At 47.4% G+C, this 25,519-nt stretch overlaps 8 protein-coding genes across 8 annotated transcripts; 5 read left to right on the forward strand and 3 right to left on the reverse strand.

Moving 5' to 3' along the window:
- Nucleotides 1-2,701: 2,701 nt before the first annotated feature.
- On the forward strand, nt 2,702-3,178 carry LY89DRAFT_770248 (uncharacterized protein; the record flags this gene model as incomplete). Its single annotated transcript, XM_018221841.1, has 1 exon — nt 2,702-3,178. One exon carries the CDS (start codon nt 2,702-2,704, stop codon nt 3,176-3,178), a length of 477 nt encoding a protein of 158 aa, XP_018075384.1.
- A 1,129-nt stretch (nt 3,179-4,307) lies between these two features.
- LY89DRAFT_577492 (actin-like ATPase domain-containing protein) lies at nt 4,308-6,128 on the reverse strand (the record flags this gene model as incomplete). Its single annotated transcript, XM_018208896.1, has 3 exons — nt 4,308-5,519; nt 5,568-6,013; nt 6,068-6,128. The coding sequence occupies 3 exons, from the start codon at nt 6,126-6,128 to the stop codon at nt 4,308-4,310; spliced, it is 1,719 nt and encodes a 572-aa protein (XP_018075385.1).
- Nucleotides 6,129-6,253: 125 nt separating this feature from the next.
- Nucleotides 6,254-8,290, reverse strand: LY89DRAFT_423544 (uncharacterized protein). The gene is made up of 2 exons (XM_018207423.1): nt 7,258-8,290; nt 6,254-7,205 (listed from the first exon to the last, which is right to left on the reverse strand). The coding sequence occupies exons 1-2, from the start codon at nt 8,036-8,038 to the stop codon at nt 6,550-6,552; spliced, it is 1,437 nt and encodes a 478-aa protein (XP_018075386.1). The 5' UTR covers nt 8,039-8,290; the 3' UTR covers nt 6,254-6,549.
- Nucleotides 8,291-8,337: 47 nt separating this feature from the next.
- On the forward strand, nt 8,338-9,993 carry LY89DRAFT_681659 (DHS-like NAD/FAD-binding domain-containing protein). The gene has a single exon (XM_018214345.1). It carries the CDS (start codon nt 8,543-8,545, stop codon nt 9,770-9,772), a length of 1,230 nt encoding a protein of 409 aa, XP_018075387.1. The 5' UTR covers nt 8,338-8,542; the 3' UTR covers nt 9,773-9,993.
- LY89DRAFT_577543 (uncharacterized protein) lies at nt 9,817-10,502 on the reverse strand (the record flags this gene model as incomplete). The annotated part of the gene is made up of 2 exons (XM_018208901.1): nt 9,817-10,004; nt 10,055-10,502. 2 exons carry the CDS (start codon nt 10,500-10,502, stop codon nt 9,817-9,819), a joined length of 636 nt encoding a protein of 211 aa, XP_018075388.1.
- A 205-nt stretch (nt 10,503-10,707) lies between these two features.
- Nucleotides 10,708-17,342, forward strand: LY89DRAFT_778661 (uncharacterized protein). Its single transcript, XM_018222226.1, has 3 exons — nt 10,708-13,994; nt 14,040-15,559; nt 15,612-17,342. Exons 1-3 carry the CDS (start codon nt 10,771-10,773, stop codon nt 17,243-17,245), a joined length of 6,378 nt encoding a protein of 2,125 aa, XP_018075389.1. The 5' UTR covers nt 10,708-10,770; the 3' UTR covers nt 17,246-17,342.
- Nucleotides 17,343-18,725: 1,383 nt separating this feature from the next.
- Nucleotides 18,726-20,808, forward strand: LY89DRAFT_423576 (TPR-like protein). Its single transcript, XM_018207424.1, has 2 exons — nt 18,726-19,443; nt 19,494-20,808. The coding sequence occupies exons 1-2, from the start codon at nt 18,831-18,833 to the stop codon at nt 20,657-20,659; spliced, it is 1,779 nt and encodes a 592-aa protein (XP_018075390.1). The 5' UTR covers nt 18,726-18,830; the 3' UTR covers nt 20,660-20,808.
- A 702-nt stretch (nt 20,809-21,510) lies between these two features.
- Nucleotides 21,511-25,419, forward strand: LY89DRAFT_638819 (Exportin-T). The gene is made up of 3 exons (XM_018211595.1): nt 21,511-21,801; nt 21,919-23,470; nt 23,518-25,419. The coding sequence occupies exons 1-3, from the start codon at nt 21,790-21,792 to the stop codon at nt 25,041-25,043; spliced, it is 3,090 nt and encodes a 1,029-aa protein (XP_018075391.1). The 5' UTR covers nt 21,511-21,789; the 3' UTR covers nt 25,044-25,419.
- Nucleotides 25,420-25,519: the final 100 nt, after the last annotated feature.

Raw genomic sequence — 25,519 nt, forward strand, 5'->3', positions numbered from 1 at the left:
TCTTTCAGGCCCCTTCTCAACCCAATCATTCTGGTATTGCTATTTTGATTCACTTCTTAAGAAATTCACCTGTATAAAAACTCGAACGGTGAAGTGATTCGAAAACTCTATTTCCAGTCAAATCCATTCGCCATCTTTCCGTCCCCGACCTTGTCAAGAATTCAGAAATAGCGTTGAGCAAGAACTACAAAAGAACTGGAGAGCTCCAGAGCTCTCATTATTTCCCAGAAGAATACCAAAATACGAAGGAACCCGGCTTCCATTTGCCGAGCAACTTGATCCGGGGAACCACACAACCGTCACATGTGCTTTTCCCAGATAAGTTCGTCTATCTGAAATTTGATTGCTGTCAACTCCATCCTTTTGTCAAAGATTTTGGCTATGGTTGTCACGCCTTCCCTGCTGTCAACCATCTCCTGTACATAACTGTATTAATCTATGAAATACTAAAAATACTGCACAGAAAGCAGATCACAAACATCTGCATCCCCAACAAAAGCATTGCTTCCAGGCGCCAAGCCCATGCTTGCAAGAAGTAGGTCATGGATTGTTTAGTGGAGGCTGCGAGGCCGCGAAAAGGAAGTATTTATAGACATGGAGAGGGGTTTAGGACCAGTCAATATTAATTTTATGTGTGAATTGACGCTCTAGCGCGGAGGTGCTGGGAGTGCACTTGCATGTGATTCACTATTTACTTGAATTGTCGGATTATCACGCAGAAACTGGAAGTGACTCGGAATTGGACTTAGTGAATCGCATTACGAGTAGCAATTGTCGGTTTATCACGCGGAAACGGGATTCAGGCCAAAGTCGGACCTACAGTCTACAAATATTGCAATTCACTATTCGCTTCAAATTGTACATTTTAATTTCTCGGGTGTTTTACGCGATTCACTGTTCGCTTCAAGTTGCCTATTTAAACTCTATAGCCGTCTGGTCTTGTATGAATACAATCAAGAGATCGAAAGTTCAACGCGCTACCTTTTGGCTGGGGATCTTGGAAGTCAAACTGAGCCACCATGATTAGTAGGGTACGGTGGTGTTTAGATATTGGGTTGCAGACAAAGGATGTAGATGGGAAGCAAGGAAGTGGTGGCGGTGTTGACAACGATAAACAAATGTTGACAGTAATCAAAACAATTGATAAGTGCTACTCTCCCCAACCCTCGCCTCCTAGTAATGAGATAAGTCCTTCCATCTCAAATGAGGAACAAATATAAAATTCCCATTACAAGCGTGTAGTTTAGTGATATCTTTCTTTATGCTGCAGTGCATAGCGACTGCTTTATATCTGTGGTGGTTCCAGGACTTATCCCATCCACGGCAAGTGTGAAGAGGACACCAAAAGTTCGTTTAAACACTTGAAATTTCCCAAACAAGTAATGGTCGTTTAAGTACAATATTAGTAAGTTCGTGAGAGACATATGGGGCCTTTCTAGTAGTGTCTTTATGATAGACTTTGCAAGAGTACTGCAAAAGAATATGTAAATATTTACTTTCACGTGAAATCTGCCCTATTCACACCCGCCTTAGATAAGATAAATGTACAAAGTAATGTGTTTTGTTCATTGGTAGGAACCTTCTCCATAGTTCTGAAAAAGCTACTTCCGATGCTTAGTGCTTTGTGCTTAGGCTATACTTTAGCATAAGCTTAAGATCAGCTCTTGGTTTTTTATCCTTCAGCTCCATAGCTTCAGGATCGTGGTTTTGAGTACCTTTAGCTAACTATGTACTACACCTCAAAAAAAGTAATTCTCCGAAAACAGTTTTCTCTTCGGAAAAGTTTTCTATCCTTATTACGCAAATGCAAAAAAGAGGAATGTTGAATTCCGGAGTACTATACCTTTATTGTAGTTTGCTAGCTTTGAGACTATTTCAAAACTCTCTTCATTTATCTCATGCACTCAATTTATACACACCACTACACAATAATAGTCTACTCTATAAGTGTCCTCACTTTACTACGTAAGGGGCGAATACTTTAGCTCTTCTCTTTAGCTGAACTCTACTCCTTGCAGACCTCTCACAAGAAGCTAAGCTTGAGCAAAAGCTCTGACTTGCAATACAAGACTACTCAAACAATCGTGTTGTAAATCAGATATGAATGAATGACGTTCATGAATCAGTAATGTTACGTGAGAACACGGAGGTATTAGACTCATTCGACAACAATATTTAGCAATCTACTGATTCAAGACGTTTACAATAGCGATAACGGCCGGTATATATGTGTCATGGAAGAAGGAAGGTTGAACATTTCTGGTAAGCCAGCATTTGACGCCGAAGTCCTTTTTACACTTATCGATAACTAGCGGCAACGGGATAACTTCGGCTTAAATTTGATGCCTTTCTCGGCTCGGTCTCTAAAGCCTTTTGCTCGTTCTCGTTTCGGCTTAAAAATATACACACTTTTTCCTACTTCACTAACGACCACACCAACTCTCAGATCGACAGCAAGATGTCGACCACAACAGCATCTCTGGTCGATCCGACCTCCCAGTTCCTTCTGCAACCTCCTTCCGCGAGAATGAGCACAATCGTGTGTACTTGTTGGGGATGTGAAAGCGAAACCTCTGGTTGCGAGAGACAAAAGCGAATCGATCTGCACACCAAAGTAGTGGCTGCTATGTAATTCATCCCGTACCACAACTAAGATAACAAATCTGACCGCATATTTCTTAGTCTCCAAACTCGTCCAGCTATGGCAACCCTTCTCGTTGGCCCCAAGCAAGTCAAAATCGGCTGTCACAAAGCTCTACTTGGCTACTTCTCCAACTTTTTCTACGGAGCCCTATACGGTGGTTTCAAGGAAGCCGTCACTCAAGAGATATCCATGCCCGATTATACTCCCGATCAGATCGGTGTCTTTGTTACTTGGGCTTATTCCGGACGCATCGAGACAACCTTGTGTGCAGAAGAACTCTGGATTCTTGGAGATGCGCTTCAAATTACAGACTTCACCAACGAAGCTATGCACCTCCTGTTCAGCATCTACGGACATCGGGATGGAGAATGGCTCACTGCATCTGCTGCCGATTATGTTTGGGCAAACACTCGATCGGAGTCGACACTTAGAAAGTTCCTCTTGTCGTTGATGATTCATGATGGTCCTCTTTGCAACAGAGCTTTGGGCAGGGTAAAGATCCAGAGTCGAGTAAGAAGGATTGGCATGGTTTAATCAAAAGGGGAGGGGACTTGGTTCTGGATGTCTGCCTTACAGGCACCTCCTTCACGAATGACGATCCTCATTACAGTCCGTATGAGGAGCGTTATCGCCACAAATACCTGCTCCAGGAGGAGGAACCACGTGCTCTAGAGAATCTTTGATCGGGATACTCAAAGTTTTCCTCACTGATGCAGCTGGCTTCAGGGCAGTAGATAATAAATTGGGTGGGTGGCGTTAGATGGGAACTCTGAAGTAGGAGCAAATACAGAACTGGAGACGCTATGCTTTTCTCACATCTCAAAGATTTCTCAACTCTTTTTGCACTGGGAATCCCCTAAATGCTGAAAATTGACTAAATTCTCATCGCTGTCAACCATTATCTAGTTTCGCGGTTCGAACTTAGCTTCCCTTTCTGATCGACTTAAGCTTTCGCTTAGGGTCTCGCTTACTGAAAAGGGGCAGTTGCATCCCTCGAGATGATGAAAATAGAACTCGTTCTTTTGGTCAAGATGCTTCTAACAACTCCAAATCCGTGTACCATCATCGAGTGTTGTCAAGGACTTAACAATGGTGACAATCTCACCACACACATCTTCAAGATGGATCAAACCAACGATGTCCTAGTTCGGATAACCTTAGATAGACTATTGAATATAGGCACAAAATGAACAGTTGCACGCTGAATGAGTGAGCCTTGTTCAAAATATATACAAAAAGAGCTAAAGCAGGAAGAGGAAACAAGAAAGGGAAAGCAAAGGGAAGCAAAAGCTCGGACCTCGCGACCGAAGTGGGGAGGTCGTAGAAAACTTGCTCGGTGTCAATTGCAATTTTGAAGGTCGCGTTTTGTTCGATATGGCGATTTTACAGGGGAACTACCCGGCCATTGTCTATTGTAGCCCGCGATCTGGCCGAACTTTTGGCGAGGGGGAAATGCTATCACAATTTGAAGTTGAGCGAAGACTGAATGCCCCCATCGGCTGCAGAATGCTTCCTTTGGGTACCTATGCGCAACACAAGTTGTATGCAATTGCCGACAGATATCAATTAGCGAAGTGATCGATGTTGGATACTGTAATGGCTAAGAAGTTCACAGGGAGTGCCACAACACTAGTGTAATAATGCAAATATTTACCATACCAGACTACTTCTTATTTCTCTCCTCCCCTGCTAGCACTCGCCACTCCATCTCCTCAAACGTCTTCAACACATTTCCATACCTATGAAAGACATCTTCCCGATAACCATCATCGACTTTCTCCACCGCTTCGCTCTCCCTCCATCTGCCTCCAATCAAGTCCTCAAAACTCTCTCCTTCTTTCCTTTCAATTGCCCATACAGCTTTATACGCACCGCCCAGAGCGCAAGCATTTCCACCTACATCCAATTTCCATACTCCTTCAGCACCGCCCAAGACATCACCAACGATCCTCGCGATCGCAGGATTCAGCGATCCTCCACCAACAAGGTATATCCTACCTGGCTGCGGAGGAAGTCCCTTGGCAGGGCTATGAACAAGTTTTTGAGATCGCAGACGAAGAGAGAGGATTTGAGACTCGACGATCGCTCGTGCATCTGCTTCCTTGCTCCACATCTCGTTCGATTCTTGGAGATTAGAACCATCGCTTGAGCATGTGTAGCGCCACGTTCCGGCTCTGACGTTTGGCACGATTTCGGGAAGCGGGAAGAAGAGACCTAGTTTTGCGGGTTCAGAGCTGGATTTTTGGTCTAGAGGTGGGGTGTCGAGGGCGGCTTTGTTGAAGTTGGACCATGAGTCGGCGGTTTCTGATTTGGGGAGGGCGTCTCGGATCTTCTCGCGTGCAAGACCGCCATTTTTGTAGCAGAGCATGAACATGTATAATCCTGCAGTAGTGGGGTGGTTGAAGAAATGGTATGCTGGATCCGGAACGTATTTGGGTGTTGACATGAGAAAGGTGGTCGAGGTACCTAGCGAAACTATTGTATCGAGTGGCCTTAATGGTAGAGCGAGAATTGTGGATGGATTGTCGCCTGTAAATGGAGCAATGCCACAGTCAGGCGCGAAGTTGTAACGTTTGACGAAATAGGAAGAGATTGGGCCCATGCTGCCGCCACCGTCTTCTCGTACGGAACCAAGCTTCTGCTTGAGAGATTCAAGGCCATCTTCTCCAGCTGCCAAAGTGAGAAGAGGCTCCGACCAGGCTCCGGCATTAATATCCCAAAGGTTCATGCCGCACACGTCGCTGATGTCGAAATCTGCTATCTTGCCTAGGAAGACTGAGGCCAAAAATGAGGACACCAAGGTAATTCTGGATGTAGCACGGTATACTTCGGGATGATTCTTATGCATACGCATGATTTGAGGTCCCGTGAAGCGCTGAGAGTATCGTCAGTAGAATTTATGCCAAGCTTAAACACGACTTACATGATGAGCTTTGCTTCCAGTAATTTGAGCAAGTTGTTCTGCTGAGCCAAGCTCCGCATCGAATTTATCACATTCCTTTTGGGTACTACCATCTTGCCAGTTGGGACTGAAAGGGTGTGCAAAGGCCTTCTTCTCAAGCTGAGAAACTAAAGTCTCTTCCGGATTCAAGCTACCCAATAGCACCTCACCAGTCTTACTCCAGTATACACTTCCATGTTGTTGACCCGCTCCAGAGATACCTTTGATTCTATGAAATGGTGTTCCTTTCTCTTTCAATCTTTGCAAAACTATGTCCACTGCTTCCAGCCACATAGCAACTGGAGCATAGACTTCTCGCTCTGCTTCATTGACATGAACACCCTTTTTGATGCCATATTTTGAGAGATCTGCATCGAAGTCCGTCTTGGCTTCATATAGAACCTTCAATTCGGACGTAATCACAATTGCTGGAAAATCATCAGCGAAGGTTTCAGCAAAAGGAAGTGTTCACGTGGTATCACCTTTTAGCTGCTGGGTTGACAGGTCAAAGCCGAGATAGAGCGGTCTCTCTTGTGACGACATAGCTTTGTCACTTGCTGTCAGGTTGATCTTTGATAACTTCCCTGCAGATTCTATTCCTAGAAGAAGTTGAGATTATACGCAGGAAGAATCTTTCATGGTGGGGGAAGTTCTTGGGGAGATGATTTAGCAGGTAGGGTAGGGGTAGCTCGATTTAGGCTAAATGTCCAAGTGTGGCTTGTGGTGGAACTGGGGCGTTCAACTCAGAGAAGGTTATGCGCACCAATAATGAAGACTGGTTTTGCTCAGAGCGTTTCTATACAGCACATCGTGGTACAGTGTGTCTAAAATGCATCAGCCCACCGGAACGCCATCTTGCTTCGCAAGTCATCCAAAAATCTCAAGAGATTTCCTCCCCCTCCATGTCCAACGCCAGTCCTCGAAGCCAAATGCAAAATCCGCTGTTCTGGTATATACAAGGTGTCTATTGAATCTTTTTACCGTTACCGTTACCATTCCCGTTGGGGTGAGAGTGATCATGTTCGTGCTCGTGATCGTGATCATGGTCATGATCATGGTCCTCAGGCTCTGGACTTTCTCGTGGACTAACATCACCACTGATGAATTCGTTGAAGAGAGACGTCGTCGTGTCATCCTTGGGTACGAATCGAATCTTCACTCGACGAACACCTCGAACCTTGGAACCGATAACCTCTCGAACAGCCTCTTCTACCTCTCGCACTTCTTCCACAGTCCACGATTTTGGAACGGCCAATTGCAAGTCCACCAAGTAGTTTTGCCCCGACTTAACACCCTCTACTTCTCGAAGCTCGACTTGGTTTCCTTCTCTCAAGTTTGCAAAGCTCTTCTTAGCTGCTCGCGTGACCGATGCCTTGATTTCGCTGTCGATACCCTTGTCTGCTAATTCGTATAATGCTGAAACAGTATTTCCCCAGCCCGCCTTAATAACCAACAGCGATATCAGGAATCCTCCAACAGGGTCTAACCACGCAGCTTCGTGTAGGAAATTTGCGCCGAGAATAGCAAATAGGGTCACGATTCCGGTAAGAGAGTCGACACGGTGATGGATGGCATTCGAGGCTAAGACGGACGACTTTCGTTCTTTGGCGACTTTCATAGCTGTGGGCAAAAGTGAGCATGTGGGTAGCATGAAGGTAATATGCTTTCTTACTTGCTTGGTATAACCATTCCTTCAGAAGCACCGTTCCTGCAGCAAGCCAGGCCGCATGGAGACTCGGTGTGATCTCTCCGTGACTATGGCTGTGGCCGTGTGAATGCATTGCCGCTTCCGCAGCTGCATGGGCATCCAAAAAGAAGTGTGCGTATAGTATTTCACAGCTGTTCAAGCACATGAAGCATCCACCGAACAGCAGCATACCGCTAACTCCGAGGGAACCTAAACTCTCAACCTTGCCGAATCCCGTGGGAAACATTGCTGTAGGAGGTTTTAAGCTCCATGATACGGTCGCCAATGTCAGAATATCGCTGGCCAGATCCGTCAGACTGTGCCAGGCGTCTGCGATCATTGACTGCGAGTTGAACATGTAGCCTCCGACCCCTTTTGCAACCGCCATCCCCAGGTTGGAATACAGGCCTATTCGAGTTATCCGCACACCTGCATCGTTCTTATTTGTCGAAGTGAGGTAAGTATTATCATGGTGATGGTGATGCGAATGGCCGCCATGAGAGCGTGTCTGTGTCTGGGTAAGGGCAGCCATTGGACGGTGTCGAGGATTGAAATTGTTGGTAAACGATTGAAGGCTCGGGAATGATCGTAGTGGGATGTAACCCTTTGAAATAGAATTCGGTGCTACAGAATCGAGGGCGGCAGTTTGGAGGACTCTGGATTGTTGTGATTGATGTGTCCTAAAGTTGCTGCTCAGCCTCAAGGACAGTGTGACATTGACAGGCTTTAACGAGCGCGCCCCGTTGGAAAAGCAGCGGAGAGGCATAAATAATGGATGATCGAAGAGTCCTAAAGCCGGGGAAAGACCTCTGACAGGTCACCCTGCGACTCAGGACGCGTGTTTAGAGAAATTTAGCATCAAACGTTCAAGCAGTTCTATAGAATTTGAGGGTCGCCAAGGGACGAGAAACGCAAGCCGAATGACGAAGATTTGACCATTCGCAGCTCTGTCGTCGCCTTTTGTTTTTTGGACAGGGCACAAGGGAACAATCGGCTCTTTTTGGTGCTCCACTCCCACTTTTCGCAGCCTCTCTCGAGTCTCGAAGGGCCCTTGAAGCGGGAACGCTGGAGACAAGACCCTCGATGTCAGCAAATAGGATTCGGTTGCTTCGTCTCAACTCTGGTTGCTTGTTACTAAGCCCCGACGCCCCTGGGGTCTACGAGTAATGACGCGAATATATTCTTGGCTTGACGAGGCTGTTCAAGAGTCAAATCTTTAAGCTTGTCCACCTCGTTTCATACCGCATCCACAGTCAATGCTGGCTCTTCGATGCGAAAAGCTCCCTTCATAAGAATCCCCTATACAGGGCCACTACCAACCCCTGAATTGTATCCACGCAATGCAAATTCCACCCCAGGAGCGATCGCCGCTCTGTCGAAGTTCCTCACAGCCCCGCCATCGCCATCCCTACAGAATGGAGTTGCAGATCCGCAATCTACGGTAGTCCTGTCAGGAGCTGGCATCTCAGTTGCATCCGGCCTGGCAGACTATAGAGGGACGAATGGCACATACAGGCAAAACAAGGCATATCGACCTATATACTATCATGAATTTCTAGCTTCTCATGAGGCGAGAAAGAGGTATTGGGCAAGGAGTTTTCTTGGATGGACGAATCTACACAAGGCGAAACCAAATGCTGCACATTACGCTGTCAAAGATCTGGGAGAGATGGGGATTGTTCGGAGTGTGGTAACGCAGAATGTTGATTCTTTCCATTCAATTGCTCATCCCAACCTTCCCACCCTAGAGCTCCACGGATATCTGCGGGCGTTGGTATGTGTAAGCTGCCACAATGAACTCCCAAGAGGAGTCTTTCAGGACTCGCTTGCAAAATTGAATCCAGCATGGGCAGCTTTCCTCGAGGAGGTGATTCGATCAGGAGCGCTCGATACCGAGAATCCGGATGAGCGAAGGGCAAAAGGCATGAAGACAAATCCAGATGGTGATGTTGATCTTCCAGGCGCACCGTACACGACCTTCCGGTATCCCGCATGCCCACATTGCCTCGCAAATCCACCGATAGCTGGTGACGGTACACAGACAAGAGTCGAGGTTGACGGAGAAGGAGCGTGGAGTGCAACCAGTACGGCTGGCATTTTGAAGCCTGCGGTGATAATGTTCGGAGAGAGCATACCAAGCAAGGTGAAGGACACGGCCGAGCATGCAATTGATGGGTCTGGTAGATTGCTGGTATTAGGAACATCTCTGGCAACCTATTCAGCATGGAGACTGGCGAAGCGAGCACTAGAACGAGGTATGCCAATAGGAATTTTGAATCTAGGAGGTGTGAGAGGAGAAGAGGCTTTCTTCCAGAAACTGCCAATCGGTCAGACTGGAGAAGCTGGTGTTCGAGTCGAGTTTCCAACAGACAAAATCCTGCCCAAGCTTGTTGATCAACTCCGACAGGCTGGTTTTGCCAAAGTAGCTGATGCAGGCATGGCAAACGCGGCGGATGAGCAGCACGCCAATAGTAAAATATTCAAAGATATGCTATCATAGACAGCTGTATATGTTGTACAAAAGTATAGATCCCATAGATGGCATTAGTAGAATCCTACGGGAGCTTTCCTTGTCGAATCTCCTTTGGCTTCTGGGGCTTTAGGTATATCCTTTGCTTCGGGTGTTTGTGTTATTGGTGTGTTGTCCGTCGATTCAAGATTTCGGCCGTGTTTTGGCTTCGTTCTCCGTGATTGCTGCCATTCTTGGTCCTCCCTCTCAATGTCCTGTAGCACTGTACCCGAGTATCAGCATTTTCCTTAGTAGACAGACGAAAAAGCCTACCTTCTTCCCACTCTTTCTCCATCTCCTTGTCTCCAGAGCCCAATAATCCCTCGACGTCGACCTCCTCGCCGTTTTGGATTCTCTCAATGATCTCTTTCAGCAAGCCAATTTTCGCATCTGCCCTTCTGGTGAAGGCGGCAGATTCATTTTTCAGTGCTATCATCTGAATAGACATTGATCCTATCAGCAGGAAAATTATGATGAAAAACGTGGCTGGATTCCATTCTTTCGACTTGGCTTTCTTCTTCAGCGCTGCCCTGGGAGAAGATTTGCGCAGTGGTTTAGGGATCAGACTGAGCCAGAAGGAAGTCTGGGCAACGTTCGGGACAGAAGCGTATTGTCGAGCAGAAATTGAGTTGAAAGAGGTTCGTGAAGCAATTGGGAGGAGCGAGGTTCGGACGGCGGGTGGTGCCAGAAGAATCCGACGTAATATAGCGGATCTGAACATCACTGATGGTAGAGTGCTCAAGAGATTCCCAATCACCCAAAGGAGTACAATTTTCTCGAGGCCTGCGCTCTTGACGCCGATGCGGCAGGAAGTTGCACCCTTGCAACTTTCTGCCGCGGATGAATGTTGCTAGGCCAACCGAACATGGAGCTCTCGAAGCTCGAATTCGCACATTGAAAGAATAGTCATCTTGTAGCGCATGCGGTTTTGTATAATGTTTGATTTTCAATAGCATTGCGCCTCTTGCTAAATACTGTTCAACATCATAATGAGTACGGCACACGCATCTGCCGAATCGATTCGCGCCATTCTGTCGTCTCCATCAACATGCACACCAGCGACATCAACAATACTCAGCGACCTTTTACTCCCCAAGTCCAGCACTCAGAATGCGCCTGCGAACGCGAAATCCAAAAAGACCACAGCTGCTTCGGCCAGAACGAAATCGACAAGACCGCCAGCAGTCAAGGCAAGAGCTAAGAAAGGTGGCGAAGATGGCATATGCGAGAATGAGGTCGGATTGTCGCCCAAAGAGGCTTTCACTCTGGCCACTGAGGTTATCAATGCTACATTGAAATACCTGACCGATGCAATTAAAGCCCCTCTTCAGACCTCAGTCCGACGGCAATCGTCCTCCAAGGACTTGGTAAAAGCTTCAGCTAGGAAAACACTCAGACGGTCGAACTCACTTCCTCAATCTCCATTACAACCTCGGTCATTGAATCGAGTTGCTAGCTCTCCAAATATTAGAGAAAGTAGATCTTCATCGACAGCCTCAACTACCACTTCAACCCATCGACCAATGGCGGAATGTGCTAGAGTAGGATTCGCTTGCTTGAGAACACTACAGGCCTCGAAGTCAGCAGGAACAGAGCTGCCACCACTTCAGCTCGAGAATGGAATGTCTGTGTTGGTCGGGAAGTTGATAGCCTCGGGCTTGGATGACTTGGCTTTGAAGGAGGTCAGAATACTGAAACGACGACTAGAATCCGGGGACATATCAAAAGCGCCTAAGTCAATCGCAGGAAGTAAGACAAGCACCTCAACAGCAGTTCCAAGCTTTGCTAGTCTTCTCGACTTCGGGGATGTTGAGTTCGCAGGTGCTAAACTGGGGCTGGTAATAGCAACTCAGTTGCAAGTCTTACGAATCATGACTTCGTGTCGCAAGCCCAAGCAAGTCGAAGATACTCTTCCGATTTTGAAAATGGACCACCCGTCTTCCCCAGCCAGACTATTGCTCATGGCAGCCAAGGGAAGCCAGTCAGTCAAACAGACCGAAAAGCTTGCGCGACAATTTCAGACTCTCTCAGACCTGTTGTTGTCGTTATGTCCAAGTTTATCCACATCGGATGATTCTCTTGCATTGGAACCCCGCCTCAGCGTCAATCCAGCAATAGCTATTCAATTGCAAGCTCTGGCATTGCATGATCGATTCTTATGGTGGGGTCTCGCAAAGCATCAAGGAGACCTGTCGAAAGAAATTTACGACCCCTTTTTGCGATGCCTCTCTGCCTTTGCACGTCGAAGTCAGTGCGGAGCCCAGGACACCTACGACTTAGCCCTTATGGTTGCAGAGGATCTTTTGGTCTTCCAATCCGACCACACTAAGCATCACCCGCAGCCACTGAAGACGACTTTGAGTGGAATCTATCGATTATTGGGATCTTTGTCAAAGGATGCAGATCGTATCGAGGACGCCATCAAGTGGACCAAAGATGTCCGAGGATTGCTGGATGCAAAACTTGACTCGGATGCTAAACGGTGTTCTGTCATTGCTAGACTTGTAGGACTTACTCTCCGAAGCGATTCAGCACTCGTTGAAAGCGAAGAATTGCTCTTTGCTCTCCTTGAAGAGCTTGAGAGACCATTCACGGGCGAATCTTCCGAGGTAGACGATTTGATGAATGAGATATCTGGTGCTCGAAGATCTTCCATCGGTGTTCTTGCACAATGCAGAACATCTTCCGAAGCAAGCACTGGCAGATGCTTGAGTGATGGGATGCGCCAGATGTGTGAAACTCTTGTGTTTCTGTGCCCACGGTTAGCGTTGAGATATCTCGGAAATTCACCTGATGCAAAGTCTTCAACCAAAGATGTTGTTCGCCATGAACAGCGACGGCAATTTATCACCAGATTAGCATTACTTTCCATCGAATCATCCCTGGTTCTCATCAAAATTCTCGTTGGAGAAGATCAAATATCATGGGATCTGGTAGACTCAAAGCTCCAAGACTGTATTCTGCTTCTCGATCGGCTTGGCTTGAATGGTGCAGATGCCTCAGCAGACAACACTAGCTGTTCAGCGTACTATACTCGAATATCATATCTCTACTTTACTCAATTCCTGAATATGAGGCGAAATCCGGAAGCCAAAGATACCCAGCAGATGCGATCTATTCGACGTTCAATCGATTGTATGCGGAGTCGACCAAAGCATGAAAAACAGTCTGCCCAATTTATCATGAAATTGGAGCGAATGGCAGAGCTCTGCAAAAATATGAACCGCTATGATGAGCTCTACCAGACGCTCTTACTGGTTCGAAACGAGATGATCGAGGATGGTGTGCTCTCTACCATTGTAGATGGTGCCAAGTCGAAAGCACTGAATGTAGTCTGGAACGCAAATGATCAGTCAAGGATGTTTGGACGAAACCTTGAAACCCTGATGAAAGTTGACTTGAAGTACCTCAAACCGGCTGGCCAACGAAATCATGTGGAGGAAACCTGGTCGGAAGATGAGAAGGCAGCTGTCCTCGAGTATCAATTAGAGATACTTTGCAAGAAGCCGATCGACTCTGTGTCCGAGAGCACACTGATTTTTAAGCTTCTTTCGCAGTTGCTCAGCATATATCATCACGACCGGTATCCCTTACGACGCTTGCGGGTGATTGTTAAGCTTCTCAGCCTTGATTTTGATCGTTCAGAGGAAGGGGCTCAGCTTTTGGAGCACGATATGGATTTTGCACGGGTTGAGCAACTCGTTGTTGAAGAGAGTTTCGATGAAGGCTTACGACATTATCATGCTCATTTTAAGACTCTGGCGACTGCTTTGTTGCAGCTTCGAGAGCACCAGCCCAAAGTTGACGTCTTCAGCGACGTGATTTCGTCATGGTCCAAGTGCAGAAGCCGCTGCCAAACTTTGACTGCATTGGAGCAGGAGGTTGAAGATGTGCCTAGACTACTTATTCAACTGCAAACTATTGCAGAGTACTTAAATATGAAAGGCCAGGTTACTTTAGCCCTCGCAGTATTGCGTCTCAAGGTCGATCTCAACGAGCTTTGCGGCAGTCTTCTTCATCCGGATGATCCAGTCGTTGATCTTGTACACCTAGCTGGCCAATGGCTTCAGTTGGGATACACAGGAAAGGCAGGGTTAGCACTAGACAGAGCCGCAACCTACTCAAACCGCAGCGGAGTCACGTCATACACCAAGTTACAATACAAACTCACTTACTGTGACTATTTCCTTGCTCTGGGGAGTTTCGAGAAAGCGTAAGGGCCTTCTCTACAAGCTTTTGCTTTACTAACGCTTTACAGGCAGGAAAATATGAATTCCGCTCAGGAAATATACTCCCTGGAAATCGCAAATATACTGAACTCGCAGTCACAATCAGACCCTCTAGAGCAGACAAGGCTGGATATCTTGTTATCTCATTCTTATATCATTCATGCCATGCTCGCCTACGAACGTGGGGCTGCTCATACGGCCCTGACCCAAGCTAAACAAGGGGTGAGAATTCTTCAAAACACCTGGGCGATCGTTGAAAAGAGAGAACGCAGAAGTCTATCTAGTGCTGGCCTGAAAGCCCAGACCGACGTAGAGAAATTGACAGAAGAGGTCTCGCAACTCAATGTCTCGACAATCTCAATCGCGGTACCCCAACATTCTGAAGAAGTTTCCACCATCTCCGGTCTTTGGCCTCTGGTTCCGTCCTTATTCCAAGGTTTGAGCTATTTGTCTCAACTGTACGCACATAATGGGATGTCCCAGGAGATGATTTACTATGCAGAGCAAGCAAAGAAAGTTGCTGAAATGGCTGGCTCGGAAGCACATATGGCCATTGCGTCGATGAACTTAGGAAGTGCATGGCTAAGATCTGGTGTCTTGGATAAAGGATCCGATTGTTTGATGAAAGCCAACAAAATGTCCTTGCTGAACTCTATGAGCCGAGAGGGTGCCGTTCTCTCTTATCATCTAGGTCTCATGCATGGGCTCCTTGGGGATTCCGAATCAGAAATCGAGGCTTACAACACGGCTGAGAAAATCTTGAAAACTATCGCTACAGCAGATCACATCAAATCGCTCGATAAAGTCACAGAAGACTGCGATATTTTGGAAGGCAACATGTCACGACTGACCATAGCCAAAAAGAAGACGAAGACTGCGGCACCGCGGAAGACGGTTGGTCGTGCAAAGCCCATCTCGAAAGCGAAGGCGATCACCAGAGCAAAGTCACCTGTGGAAGCTGCTCCATCGGTAGCCGAGGAATGCCACCAACTCAACTCGTTCCTGGCCACCGTCCTCAGACAAAAGGCCCAGTCTCTTATGACTGGAAAAACAGACATATCCATTGACATGATTCTGGAGCAAACCGCCAAGTATGCTCATACTCAGATTGAGGTCATTCATCAAGGCCTTGTGACTGCGAAACGATGGGTTCTCGACAGTCTCGAGCAGATGGATGCTGATCCAGTCTATTCTGTATTGCAAGATTCCACTATTTCTTTCCCATCCGTTTTAGGTCAGTTCAAAGCCGATAAACTGGGAGAGAGGCTATCTGTGGGTAAAACTTCACCACCACAGAAAAGTCAGATAGGCAGAGGCAACAAAGATCGCAATATTACCAGGAGTCCTATTCCTGGAAGCTTTTTCGACAAACTCCGCCAAGCCCACGAGCTTCTAACAGACATTCACGCTACAGCCATTCACATTGCACCTTTACCGGTAATCAACAAGACATCAGCATTTCTCAATAGCGTTGCGATCTTGCTGTCTGCGATCAATCAAGCAAAGGGGCGATCACTGTTATCTCCAGGACTCGTAAGTAGTTCAATCGGTAGGCGATCTCTTCCAAGCAATGACTGTGTTCACGGGCTAACATTATCAAGAAACCACGAGAACCCTCGCGCTTCGACGAGAACGAAAAACGATCCTGCTCGACCCATATCTGGCGTTGCGTTCAAAGGATGTGGTCTGGCCACAGACGAGCTTGCGCGAATTAAGACGATCAAGTATTGGACCTTCTTGCGATATGTCTCGCTTCCAGAAGGAATACATAGATATCATCCCAAAATCTTGGACAGTAATCTCGATATCTCTAGGCGACAATCGACAGGAACTTTGCATTTCTAAACTACAGTCTGGCCTTAATCCGTTCATCCTTCGTCTCCCACTAGGACGACATAACTCAATGGATGCAGACGAAGAGGTCTTCGGGTTTGAGCAAGGTCGTGCTGAGCTTATGGAAATCCTTAATCTGGCAAACGAAAGTTCTCACGATGCTGCTACTCGTACAAGTCGAGAAGATAAGACGGCTTGGTGGGAGGAAAGGGAGTCATTAGACGCGAGGCTGCGAGATCTTCTCGAAAACGTCGAGAAGGTCTGGCTAGGTGGCTTCACCGGTATCTTTTCGCAGCATGCTAGACGCCCAGACCTCCTGGCCCGTTTTCAGAAATCATTTTCGAACATACTGGATAGACATTTGCCTTCAAGACGAAAGAAAGGAAAAAGGCAAGCCAGCCCGCGCATTACTTTGGATACCCGAATCTTGGATCTGTTCATAGGTCTAGGAGATGCCTCGGACGAGGACCACGACTTTTCAGAGCCTTTGACCGATCTGCTCTACTTTGTCGTCGATGTGTTGCAATTCCAGGGAGAACTGAACGCATATGCCGAGATCGACTTTGATTCGATAGTGGTGGAGACCCACGATGCTCTCCGCTCGTACCACGCTGCGATTCATTCTGCTGGCCATACCGAAGAGAACAGACACACCATATTGGTGCTGGATAAGGCCTTGCACTCGCTGCCGTGGGAGTCACTGCCCTGTATGGATGGCCTTGCAGTCTCTCGAGTCTCATCGCTTGGATGTTTGCGAGACAGAATTCTTGCTCAACAGAAATCCGGTGCTGTCGACGCAGCGGAAGGTCATTACATTAGCAGAAGTAAAGGGTCGTACATTCTTAATCCTGCAGGAGATCTCAAGAACACGCAGACAACCTTCCAGAAGAGCCTCGAGAGACTTGAGAATTGGCAGGGCATCACCAACCGCGGTCCATCCGAAGAGGAATTCAGAGAACAGCTAGTCACCAAAGATCTGCTGTTGTACTTTGGACATGGCAGTGGAGCACAATACATACGTGCTAAAGAGATCAGAAGACTTGAGACTTGTGCTGTTACCATGCTCATGGGTTGTAGTAGTGGTGCTCTCACAGAAGCAGGAGAGTTCGAGCCTTACGGACCCCCAATTAACTATATGCATGCTGGCTGTCCTGCATTGGTAGCCACGTTATGGGATGTGACTGACAAGGACATTGATCGATTTGCCAAAAGCACATTCGAGCATTGGGGGCTTCTTGAACCAGAGATTCCAGGAAAGGGAAAGGGTAGAAAGAAGGTTGAAGAGACTCAACATCATGTGTCTTTGGCCGAAGCAGTGGCGAAAGGAAGATCGGTTTGTAATTTACGATACTTGAATGGGGCAGCGGTATGCATTTATGGTGTTCCGGTGTACTTGGAATAATCGATTGAGGAGGCGGCGTTGGATGATTAGAAGTGTAGAGTAGCATCAGACAGGAGTTAACAGGTTCTCAATATCAGCAGCAAATTCGAGTCGCATCAAAGACACATTTCTCTCAATTTGTTGCCGGCATGTTTATAAACAACACGTCACTGTCGTACACGATCAGCTCGAACACTTGCTCGTTTTGGAAGGAAAAATCGGCGAGGTGTCATTTGTCGACACAGCGAAGCGTTACATTGACGCGTATCCAATAATCTGCTTTTCTTTGTATCTATGCCAACGGCTTCCAATCAATTGCTTCGTTATTTGGGGTCATTGCCCAATCGCCTAGAATCAGACTTGTTTGATGATCTTGGGATGCTTTCGTTGGTCGACTGGAAAGGAAAGAGGCTGGGACGAAGCATAACATTGCTTCGTGTCAAGGCGAAAAACAGAGAGAGTTTCTGGCTCTCTTGAACATGTGTGGAATCATCGGTTTGTTTGTGCCAGTCTCTCTTTTCTGCAATTATCTAGAAAAGGGGAAAAAGTAAGATCTTACTTTGGAAATAAGCTGCACATCGGGTATATAGGAAGAATAGTACCCCGTTTGATATATCTCATCAACCACAACAATCGAATCTGACATCTTGGACATCACAACTCACCTGTAGCTTTATAATGAGTTAAAAGCTGCCGCGTTTATCGTCATGCATCAGACCACTTCTGCGGTAGCGGATTCTGCACGGTCTATCCTGCTGCAGTGGTTTTAAATGGCAAGGCTGAACGATAGGCTTGCTTTTGTTGATGGCTAGGTAATCAATTGCATCACATGATGTATTACGGAGTGAATATTAGGTTGGTAATGAGAAGGGGATACTTTTTAAAGAAGAGCAGTTGTTATTGGATGGGAGATTGAGAATGCACGCTCTACAATGTCCATGAAATGCTTGATGCACCCAAATGACGTTGTCACCTTTCGTCCACGATGTACTGTACAATGTTCACCGGTGTGTCTCGGATGCTTCTCAAATTTTTATACAACTTTAGAAGCTTCCAGAATCTCGAGAAGGAAAGAAAAGGGTCTGCAACTCCGATAATAATTTTGTGGCCAGCAGCGCACGTCCCCCACCAGCAGCCCATGTCCGGTAGGCCAGGCAGAATCTCCCCAGTGAGCGAGCTCGCTGAAGCAGAAGAAACGATTGGAAAGCTTCGAAATTTATTGACGCCCGCAGCAGCAACGATCCTCTCTGCATCAGGCTCTCTTTCTCTCCTCTCTGCCTCTCTGTCATTCTCACATTTCTCACTCACTCACTTTTCTCCCGCACACAACCTCCCTGCACTTCCCCGTCGGTCTTTGGATTTAAAGTTCGGCTTCTCGCCGTCCACGCATAAATAATACGACTCATCGAAATCTCTTTGTCCTAGGAGATAGAGATAGAGATAGCACAGGCAGTAGGATAGCTCAGTTTCCGGGTGCATGGATTGAGCCAACCATACTTCATCCATCCTCCACTACAGCGGACCGGTTACTTGCCTACTACACACACGACCAAAGCACCGCACCAAGCACCACCACCACTTTTTAGACCTGCGGGAGCTATTTCAAATGCACATCTTCTCCAAGTCACCCAAAAAACCTCCTAAGAAGCCTTCGAACAGCGACGAAGAATCCACCTCCTCACGATCGCGCTCGCCCCCCAAGAAATCCGTCTCCTCGTCCTCCTCGAAATCCGCCAGAGCAGCAGCCAAGGAAGAAAATATTAGGCCTGGGCAAGGATCTGCCGCCAGGAGCAGCCGCAGTTTTCAAAAATCTGTCCCGCACTCACCCCGTCATCCCTACGACCCGAATTCTCACCCTCTCAACCTTCCACCAGACCAGCTGCGGCGGCTCTCTGCGCTCTCCAGCATGTCTGACCCAGACCGTATGGATGTTGATACTGAAGGTCCGGTGGCTGCACCGACCTCACCCCCAACACAGCCAAATCTACCACCAACCTTCGAGACCCCAACACCGAAAACAAACGGCACGAATGGTCCTGCAAATGGGCCAAAGGAGAAGGAACAAGAGGGACCAACGCCCCCACCGCACAAGTCGACCCCTACCAGTCCTACACCGGCACCTGGTCCTGCGGTGGATGAGGCTGAAGCCTTCAAGGCCGCCGGCAATAAGTTTTATAAAGCAAAGGAATACAAGAAGGCAATCGAGGAGTATACAAAAGGCAAGGACACTTCGAAATACTTTGCAAATACTGACTAACTTGATTCATAGCTGTCGAAGCACAACCTACTTCAGCCACATATCTCAGTAATCGAGCAGCAGCTTACATATCCAATGGTCAATATATCAATGCATTAGATGACTGCACTCGAGCAGACGAACTCGATCCTCAGAATCCCAAGATCTTACTCCGACTTGCTCGCATATACACAAGCTTAGGCCGTCCCCAAGATGCCCTGGACACCTATGCTCGTATTCAACCGCCTGCATCTGCGAAGGATATTGCTCCTGCTAAAGCCATGCTGCAACATGTCCAAGTAGCCGAAGATGCTCTGCGGAACGGCACAACTGGATCAATGGCGTTACATGCACTGGACCAGGCCGAGAAATTGCTCGGTCTCGGAGCCCAAAAGCCACGAAAGTGGCAGTTAATGAGAGGAGAGGCCTACCTGAAGATGGGTAATGTTAATGCTTTGGGAGACGCACAGAATATTGCCATGTCTCTGCTACGGAACAACAACCAAGATCCTGAGGCTTTAGTATTACGAGGTAGAGCACTTTACGCGCAAGGAGAAAACGAAAAAGCAATTCAGCATTTTAGACAAGCCCTCAACTGCGACCCGGATTACAAGGATGCCGTCAAGTACTTGAGGATGGTCCAGAAGTTGGATCGAATGAAAGCTGACGGTAATACTGAATACAAGGCTGGACGATTCCAGGCAGCAATCGACAAGTACTCTGAAGCCCTTGAAGTTGATCCTCTGAACAAGGGCACGAACTCAAAGCTGCTGCAGAACCGAGCACTGTGTCGTGTTCAGCTCAAAGATTACAAGGGTGCGGTTTCTGATTGTGAGAAGGCCATATCTCTGGATCCTACCTACACAAAAGCCAAGAAGACCAAAGCTACTGCGTTGGGACAGTCGGGTGATTGGGAGGCAGCAGTTCGTGAGCTGAAGGAGTTGCAAGAGCAAGATCCATCAGATGCTAGCATCGTCAAGGAAGTACGAAAGGCTGAATTGGAGCTGAAGAAAAGCAAACGAAAGGACTATTACAAGATTCTTGGAATCGATAAGGATGCAGATGAGAACGCCATCAAGAAGGCTTACAGAAAGGCAGCTATCATTCACCACCCAGATAAGAATCTGGACAATGAAGATGCAGCCGAGATATTCAAGGACGTTGGTGAGGCTTACGAGACGCTAAGTGATCCCGAGTAAGTTTGAATCTATAAGAACAGTCTCGAATAGTGCTAATGAATTTACAGGAAGCGTGCACGGTATGATAGTGGTGAGGATCTTATGGACCCGATGGAAGGATTTGGCGGAGGTGGAATGGGAGGTGGTATGAGCATTGATCCGGAGATTCTGATGCAGATGTTCGGTGCCCAGATGGGAGGAGGTGGCCGAGGCGGTGGAAACTTCCACAGCTTTGGAGGGGGTATGCCAGGCGGAGCGCGGAGAGGTGCTCCACAAGGGTTTCCTGGAGGTTTCTCCTTTCAATGACAACAATCAGAAGATGAATACGAACCAAACCAGCACAAGGAAAATGGGAACCTCAGCCAGGATGACCGTTCCTCGAAAGCTCATATCTCAGATGCTAACCTACCATGGTTGCGGAGGATGGGAGCAGGGTTCTTACTGGCAGCTGTCTTCGTTCCATTTGACCTTTTGGTGATATTGACCATCATGGGTGTCGGAGTTTTCATGAGCATCAGAGCTTGTCTGTATTTACGTGACAGGTTGGCGCTTCATAGATGGGTGGGATAGATCGATCTCATTGCCGGCGTTCCATGGCTCTTCACCTAGCACTTTTGATTTCCTGCTCATATTCATCACCTTGGTGGAGGGGCTGTATTGAATGAACAATAAAAGTCATGTAGACAGAACTTTGTTCCTCGTGAGATTATACAATGAAGAAATCGTCACATCAAAGCAGGCAATGTGATACATCGAATATCCCAGGTGTCAAGGAAAAGGAGGCTGGCGGCACGCGACAGCGCTAGCGGAAAGGCTGTGAGGTGAGGGGCGTATGTCGAGCGTGCCTGACGAAATTAAAATACAGACTGCAACAGCATCAGAGCCTAAATAAAATTTACAACAGCCGTTCACCTCCAAACTCGCATCAGTCAAGACAACCAGATCCATTCACTGCACTGTGATCCTGAACCCATAGTCCACAAGTACAAAGCCTTCGTTCCCGACCGCCTAAAAAATATGACTCGATAGCGGACCCCTTCAGAGCATGATATATGCAGCAATACCAGTTTCTGCCACTACCATAGCTGCACAACCGCTGTCTGCCGAAGTTGTCAGCACTCTTTGATCTTGTTTCCTGCAAGTGGACCATCATGGACACCCAGGTAAGTTTGTCACGGTGGGATAAATGGCGGGCATGGTGGGGTAGTCTTTTCTGTAGACACATGCCCCACCAGCTCTTGCAATTCAAGCAGACATGCTGACGGTCTGCTACTTGTCAGGTCGAGAATGCAATCGAAATAGCATGGAACCCTGCCTCCGACCAAAGCCTCAAAGCTCAAGCCTTCGAGTTCCTGAACCAGTTACGCTCTGATCCGTCTGGTCAGCAAGCTTGCATTTCCCTCTTTACAAGAAATCCCAAGTGCTCTGATGTCGTTCGACTGGTGTGTTTGGATGTGGTCAACAATGCTATTCAAACGCAGCAACTAGACAACCAAAGCTTGAGCCATGTCAAGGAAACTCTGCTGGAGTATGTTAGGCGGATCTATGGCTCGGGCAGTAGGGATCAGATGGACGCTCCTCACCTCCAGAACAAGCTCACGCAGACTCTCACGTTCCTCTTCATGGCTTCCTATAAGCAGGGTTGGGAGACCTTCATCGACGATTTTCTGGCGCTGACCAGTATTCAGAATAGCGGAGCAAGGGATAATCTTCTGGGCACGGTTCTGTACCTACGGATTCTGTCTTCTATACACGATGAGATTGCCGATGTCCTTGTCAGTCGATCAAATGAAGAGACTAAGCGCAATACGGAGTTGAAGGATCTTCTGAGAGCTCGGGATGTCCAGAAGATAGCTTCGTCTTGGCAGGAAATCTTGACACAGTGGACCGACCGGGACGATATTGCGGTAGCAATGTGCTTGAAGAACGTTGGCAAATGGATCAGCTGGATCGACATCTCCTTAGTTGTGAACCAAGACTTCTTGAACATTTTGTTCCAGCTTGTGGGCAGGTCAAGCACTGTGGACAGACAGGACCGAATCAAAGATGCAGCAATCGACACTTTCACAGAGATTGTGGCCAAGAAGATGAAGGCCTCTGACAAGATCGGCATGATTGTGTTTCTGAACTTAGGAGAAGTCATCACACAGCTTGTTGCCACCCCATCTCTCAACGAACTACGCACCACGTCAGAATATGACACGGATCTTGCTGAGTCTACTGCTAAGTTGATCAACAATGTGATCTTTGCCATCGTCAAAGTCCTTGAGGATAACTCGGTGGATACACAAACTCGAGCACAAGCCGAGCAACTCATTCAATCCTTCTTACCCCTCCTCCTTCGCTTCTTCTCAGATGAGTACGACGAAATTTGCTCTACGGTCATCCCGTCCCTCACCGATCTTCTTACATTCCTACGCAGAGTACAGCCACTTCCACCACAATACTCTGCTATGTTACCACCCATACTCAATGCCATAATTCAGAAGATGAGATATGATGAGACGTCTTCGTGGGGCAACGAGGACGAACAAACTGATGAGGCAGAATTCCAAGAACTACGGAAGAGGTTACAGGTTCTACAGAAGAGTGTAGCTGCTGTGGATGAGAACTTGTACATCGAAACTCTCAGCAATGTTGTGGGAAATACCTTCCAGAGGCTCGATCAGCAGGGTGGGCAGATGGACTGGCGCGATTTGGATTTAGCTTTGCACGAGATGTATTTGTTTGGCGAGCTTACGGTTCCTAATGGTGGTCTTTTTGCCAAGAGCGCACCTTCTAGTGTGGCAGCTGGGCGATTGATCACTATGATGTCGAAGATGGTTGAGTCTGGTAAGAGAACAACGACTTCATGGGGAGCAACTGCTAATTCGTGCAAGGCATTGCATCTTTTGCTCACCCTGCCATTCAACTCCAGTACATGGAAATCTGCGTCCGTTACAACTCCTTCTTCGAGACCGAAACTCGGTATATTCCACAAGTCCTAGAACATTTCGTTCGTCTTGTGCACCACAACCACATCAGAGTGCGAACACGCTCTTGGTATCTGTTCCACCGATTCGCCAAACATCTTCGAGCTCATGTCGGCAATGTTGCTGAGACTGTAATCCGTTCAATCAGTGATCTTCTTTCCATCCAGGCCGAACAACCAGACGCCTATGTCGCAAATGAAGATATGTCTTCTGATGAAAGCGATCACTCTGCGGATGCTACATTCAATGGCCAGTTGTATCTATTTGAAGCTATTGGAAGTATTTCATCAACTTCTACTACTCCTGTCGAGACACAAATCCTCTATGTCCGAACTATCATGGAGCCTCTGTTCTTGGAAATTCAGAAGAGTTTACCGCGAGCTAAGGCTGGTGATGAACAAGCTGTCTTGCAAGTCCATCATGTCATCATGGCTCTTGGCACGTTGGCTCATGGATTCTCGGATTGGACTCCTGGAAATGCCGCAACAGCAGGTAACGCTCCTCGCAAAGAGATCTCCGAAGAATTTAGTCGTGCAGCAGAGGCGATCTTGATTGCTCTTGAAGCTTTGAAGAGCTCTTTCGATGTTCGGACAGCGGCAAGAGCTGCATTCTCTAGAATGATGGGAGTTTTGGGAATAGGCATGCTTCCACTTCTTCCTCAGTGGATTGATGGATTGCTCTCAGAGAGCTCTTCTAAAGACGAGATGGCTATGTTCCTACGTTTATTGGATGCAGTTGTCTTCGGCTTCAAGAAAGAGATCTACGTGGTCTTAGATTCGCTCCTCACACCTCTTTTGCAGAGAGTCTTTGCAGGCTTAGCAGAGCCGATTACTGGGACCGACGACGAGATTCAGCTTGCTGAGCTCCGCCGAGAATATCTTACATTTATTCAGATCATCCTAAACAATGAGCTGGGTGCGGTTCTAGTCAGCGAGGTGAACCAAGGCTTCTTCGAGTCCTTGATAGAGTCGGTAACTGGCCTAGCACGAAATGTCACAAATGGCCACGGAAGTCTCGGTGCTAGCAGACTTGCATTTTCTGTCATCACACGAATGGCAGACCTCTGGGGTGGGCCAAACATTGCAACTCTCGGACCGCAAGCAACTTCCTCTACACTTCCTCCATCACCAGCATTCCCAGGCTTCGACCGTTTCTTAATCGAGAGATTCCACCCAATCTGCTGGGAAGTCCTAAAAGAGCCGAGCTTCCGCCCGGCAACAGACGCCCAAGCAAAGCAAGTCCTCAACGAGATCGCGGGCTTGGAACAAACGATCTACACCAAGACTGGACAAATGTTCCTCCAACATCTGCAGCAAGTGTTCTTCCCCTCGATGGGATTCGATGGCACCGATTTCATCAAATCCATGACGATTTCCACGGATAGGAAAGGGCTCGCGGGGTATCTACAGGGGTTCTTGAAGCAGAGAGGTTGATGGTGATATGGGATGGAAAGTGGTGCATTTGGGAAAGGCGTTTATTCATCATTGGGATTATACCACGATCTTCGTGTCAAACAAGCAAGGCATTGTGAGCCGGTTTGGTGGTGGCTTTAGCGTTTGGGTTGTCATGGCTAGCTGGACGAATGGGTGGATGGGTTGGCGGTTTCTTGCTGCTAGATAGAGAATGAGAGAACGATATCAGTGATAGAAGGAATGAAAAATATTTCGTCACTGCATCTATTTGATTTTCTGGTAGCTCTCTTCCCTACAATGACTTCTCAAAATGATGAAGTTAAGGAGAGGACTTAAGGAAGGCATATGTTGTCTCAATATTACAGCGCTTGTATTTTCCTAGTATAAATAAGCTGAGAAAAAGATTTAACGAAGGCATATGTACTCTGAATATTACAGACAATTTCAATAAAGGTCTTTAAATCAAGGACTTTACAAGAGCAAATGTTCTCCGACCG

The sequence above is a fragment of the Mollisia scopiformis genome, assembly GCF_001500285.1.
Source record: "Mollisia scopiformis unplaced genomic scaffold LY89scaffold_5, whole genome shotgun sequence".
In the NCBI taxonomy this organism is placed as follows: Eukaryota; Fungi; Ascomycota; class Leotiomycetes; order Helotiales; family Mollisiaceae; genus Mollisia; species Mollisia scopiformis.

Excerpts from the sequence above, each read along its gene's own strand:
- LY89DRAFT_423544 (XM_018207423.1), bottom strand. The coding sequence starts at position 8,038 with ATGCCTCTCCGCTGCTTTTCCAACGGGGCGCGCTCGTTAAAGCCTGTC. Across the intron at positions 7,206-7,257 it reads GGAATGGTTATACCAAGCAA|CTATGAAAGTCGCCAAAGAA; the intron begins GTAAGAAAGCAT and ends TTTTGCCCACAG.
- LY89DRAFT_681659 (XM_018214345.1), top strand. The coding sequence starts at position 8,543 with ATGCGAAAAGCTCCCTTCATAAGAATCCCCTATACAGGGCCACTACCA.
- LY89DRAFT_778661 (XM_018222226.1), top strand. The coding sequence starts at position 10,771 with ATGAGTACGGCACACGCATCTGCCGAATCGATTCGCGCCATTCTGTCG. Across the intron at positions 13,995-14,039 it reads CTGGGGAGTTTCGAGAAAGC|GCAGGAAAATATGAATTCCG; the intron begins GTAAGGGCCTTC and ends AACGCTTTACAG. Across the intron at positions 15,560-15,611 it reads ACTCGTAAGTAGTTCAATCG|AAACCACGAGAACCCTCGCG; the intron begins GTAGGCGATCTC and ends AACATTATCAAG.
- LY89DRAFT_423576 (XM_018207424.1), top strand. The coding sequence starts at position 18,831 with ATGCACATCTTCTCCAAGTCACCCAAAAAACCTCCTAAGAAGCCTTCG. Across the intron at positions 19,444-19,493 it reads AATCGAGGAGTATACAAAAG|CTGTCGAAGCACAACCTACT; the intron begins GCAAGGACACTT and ends CTTGATTCATAG.
- LY89DRAFT_638819 (XM_018211595.1), top strand. Across the intron at positions 23,471-23,517 it reads GTCGAAGATGGTTGAGTCTG|GCATTGCATCTTTTGCTCAC; the intron begins GTAAGAGAACAA and ends AATTCGTGCAAG.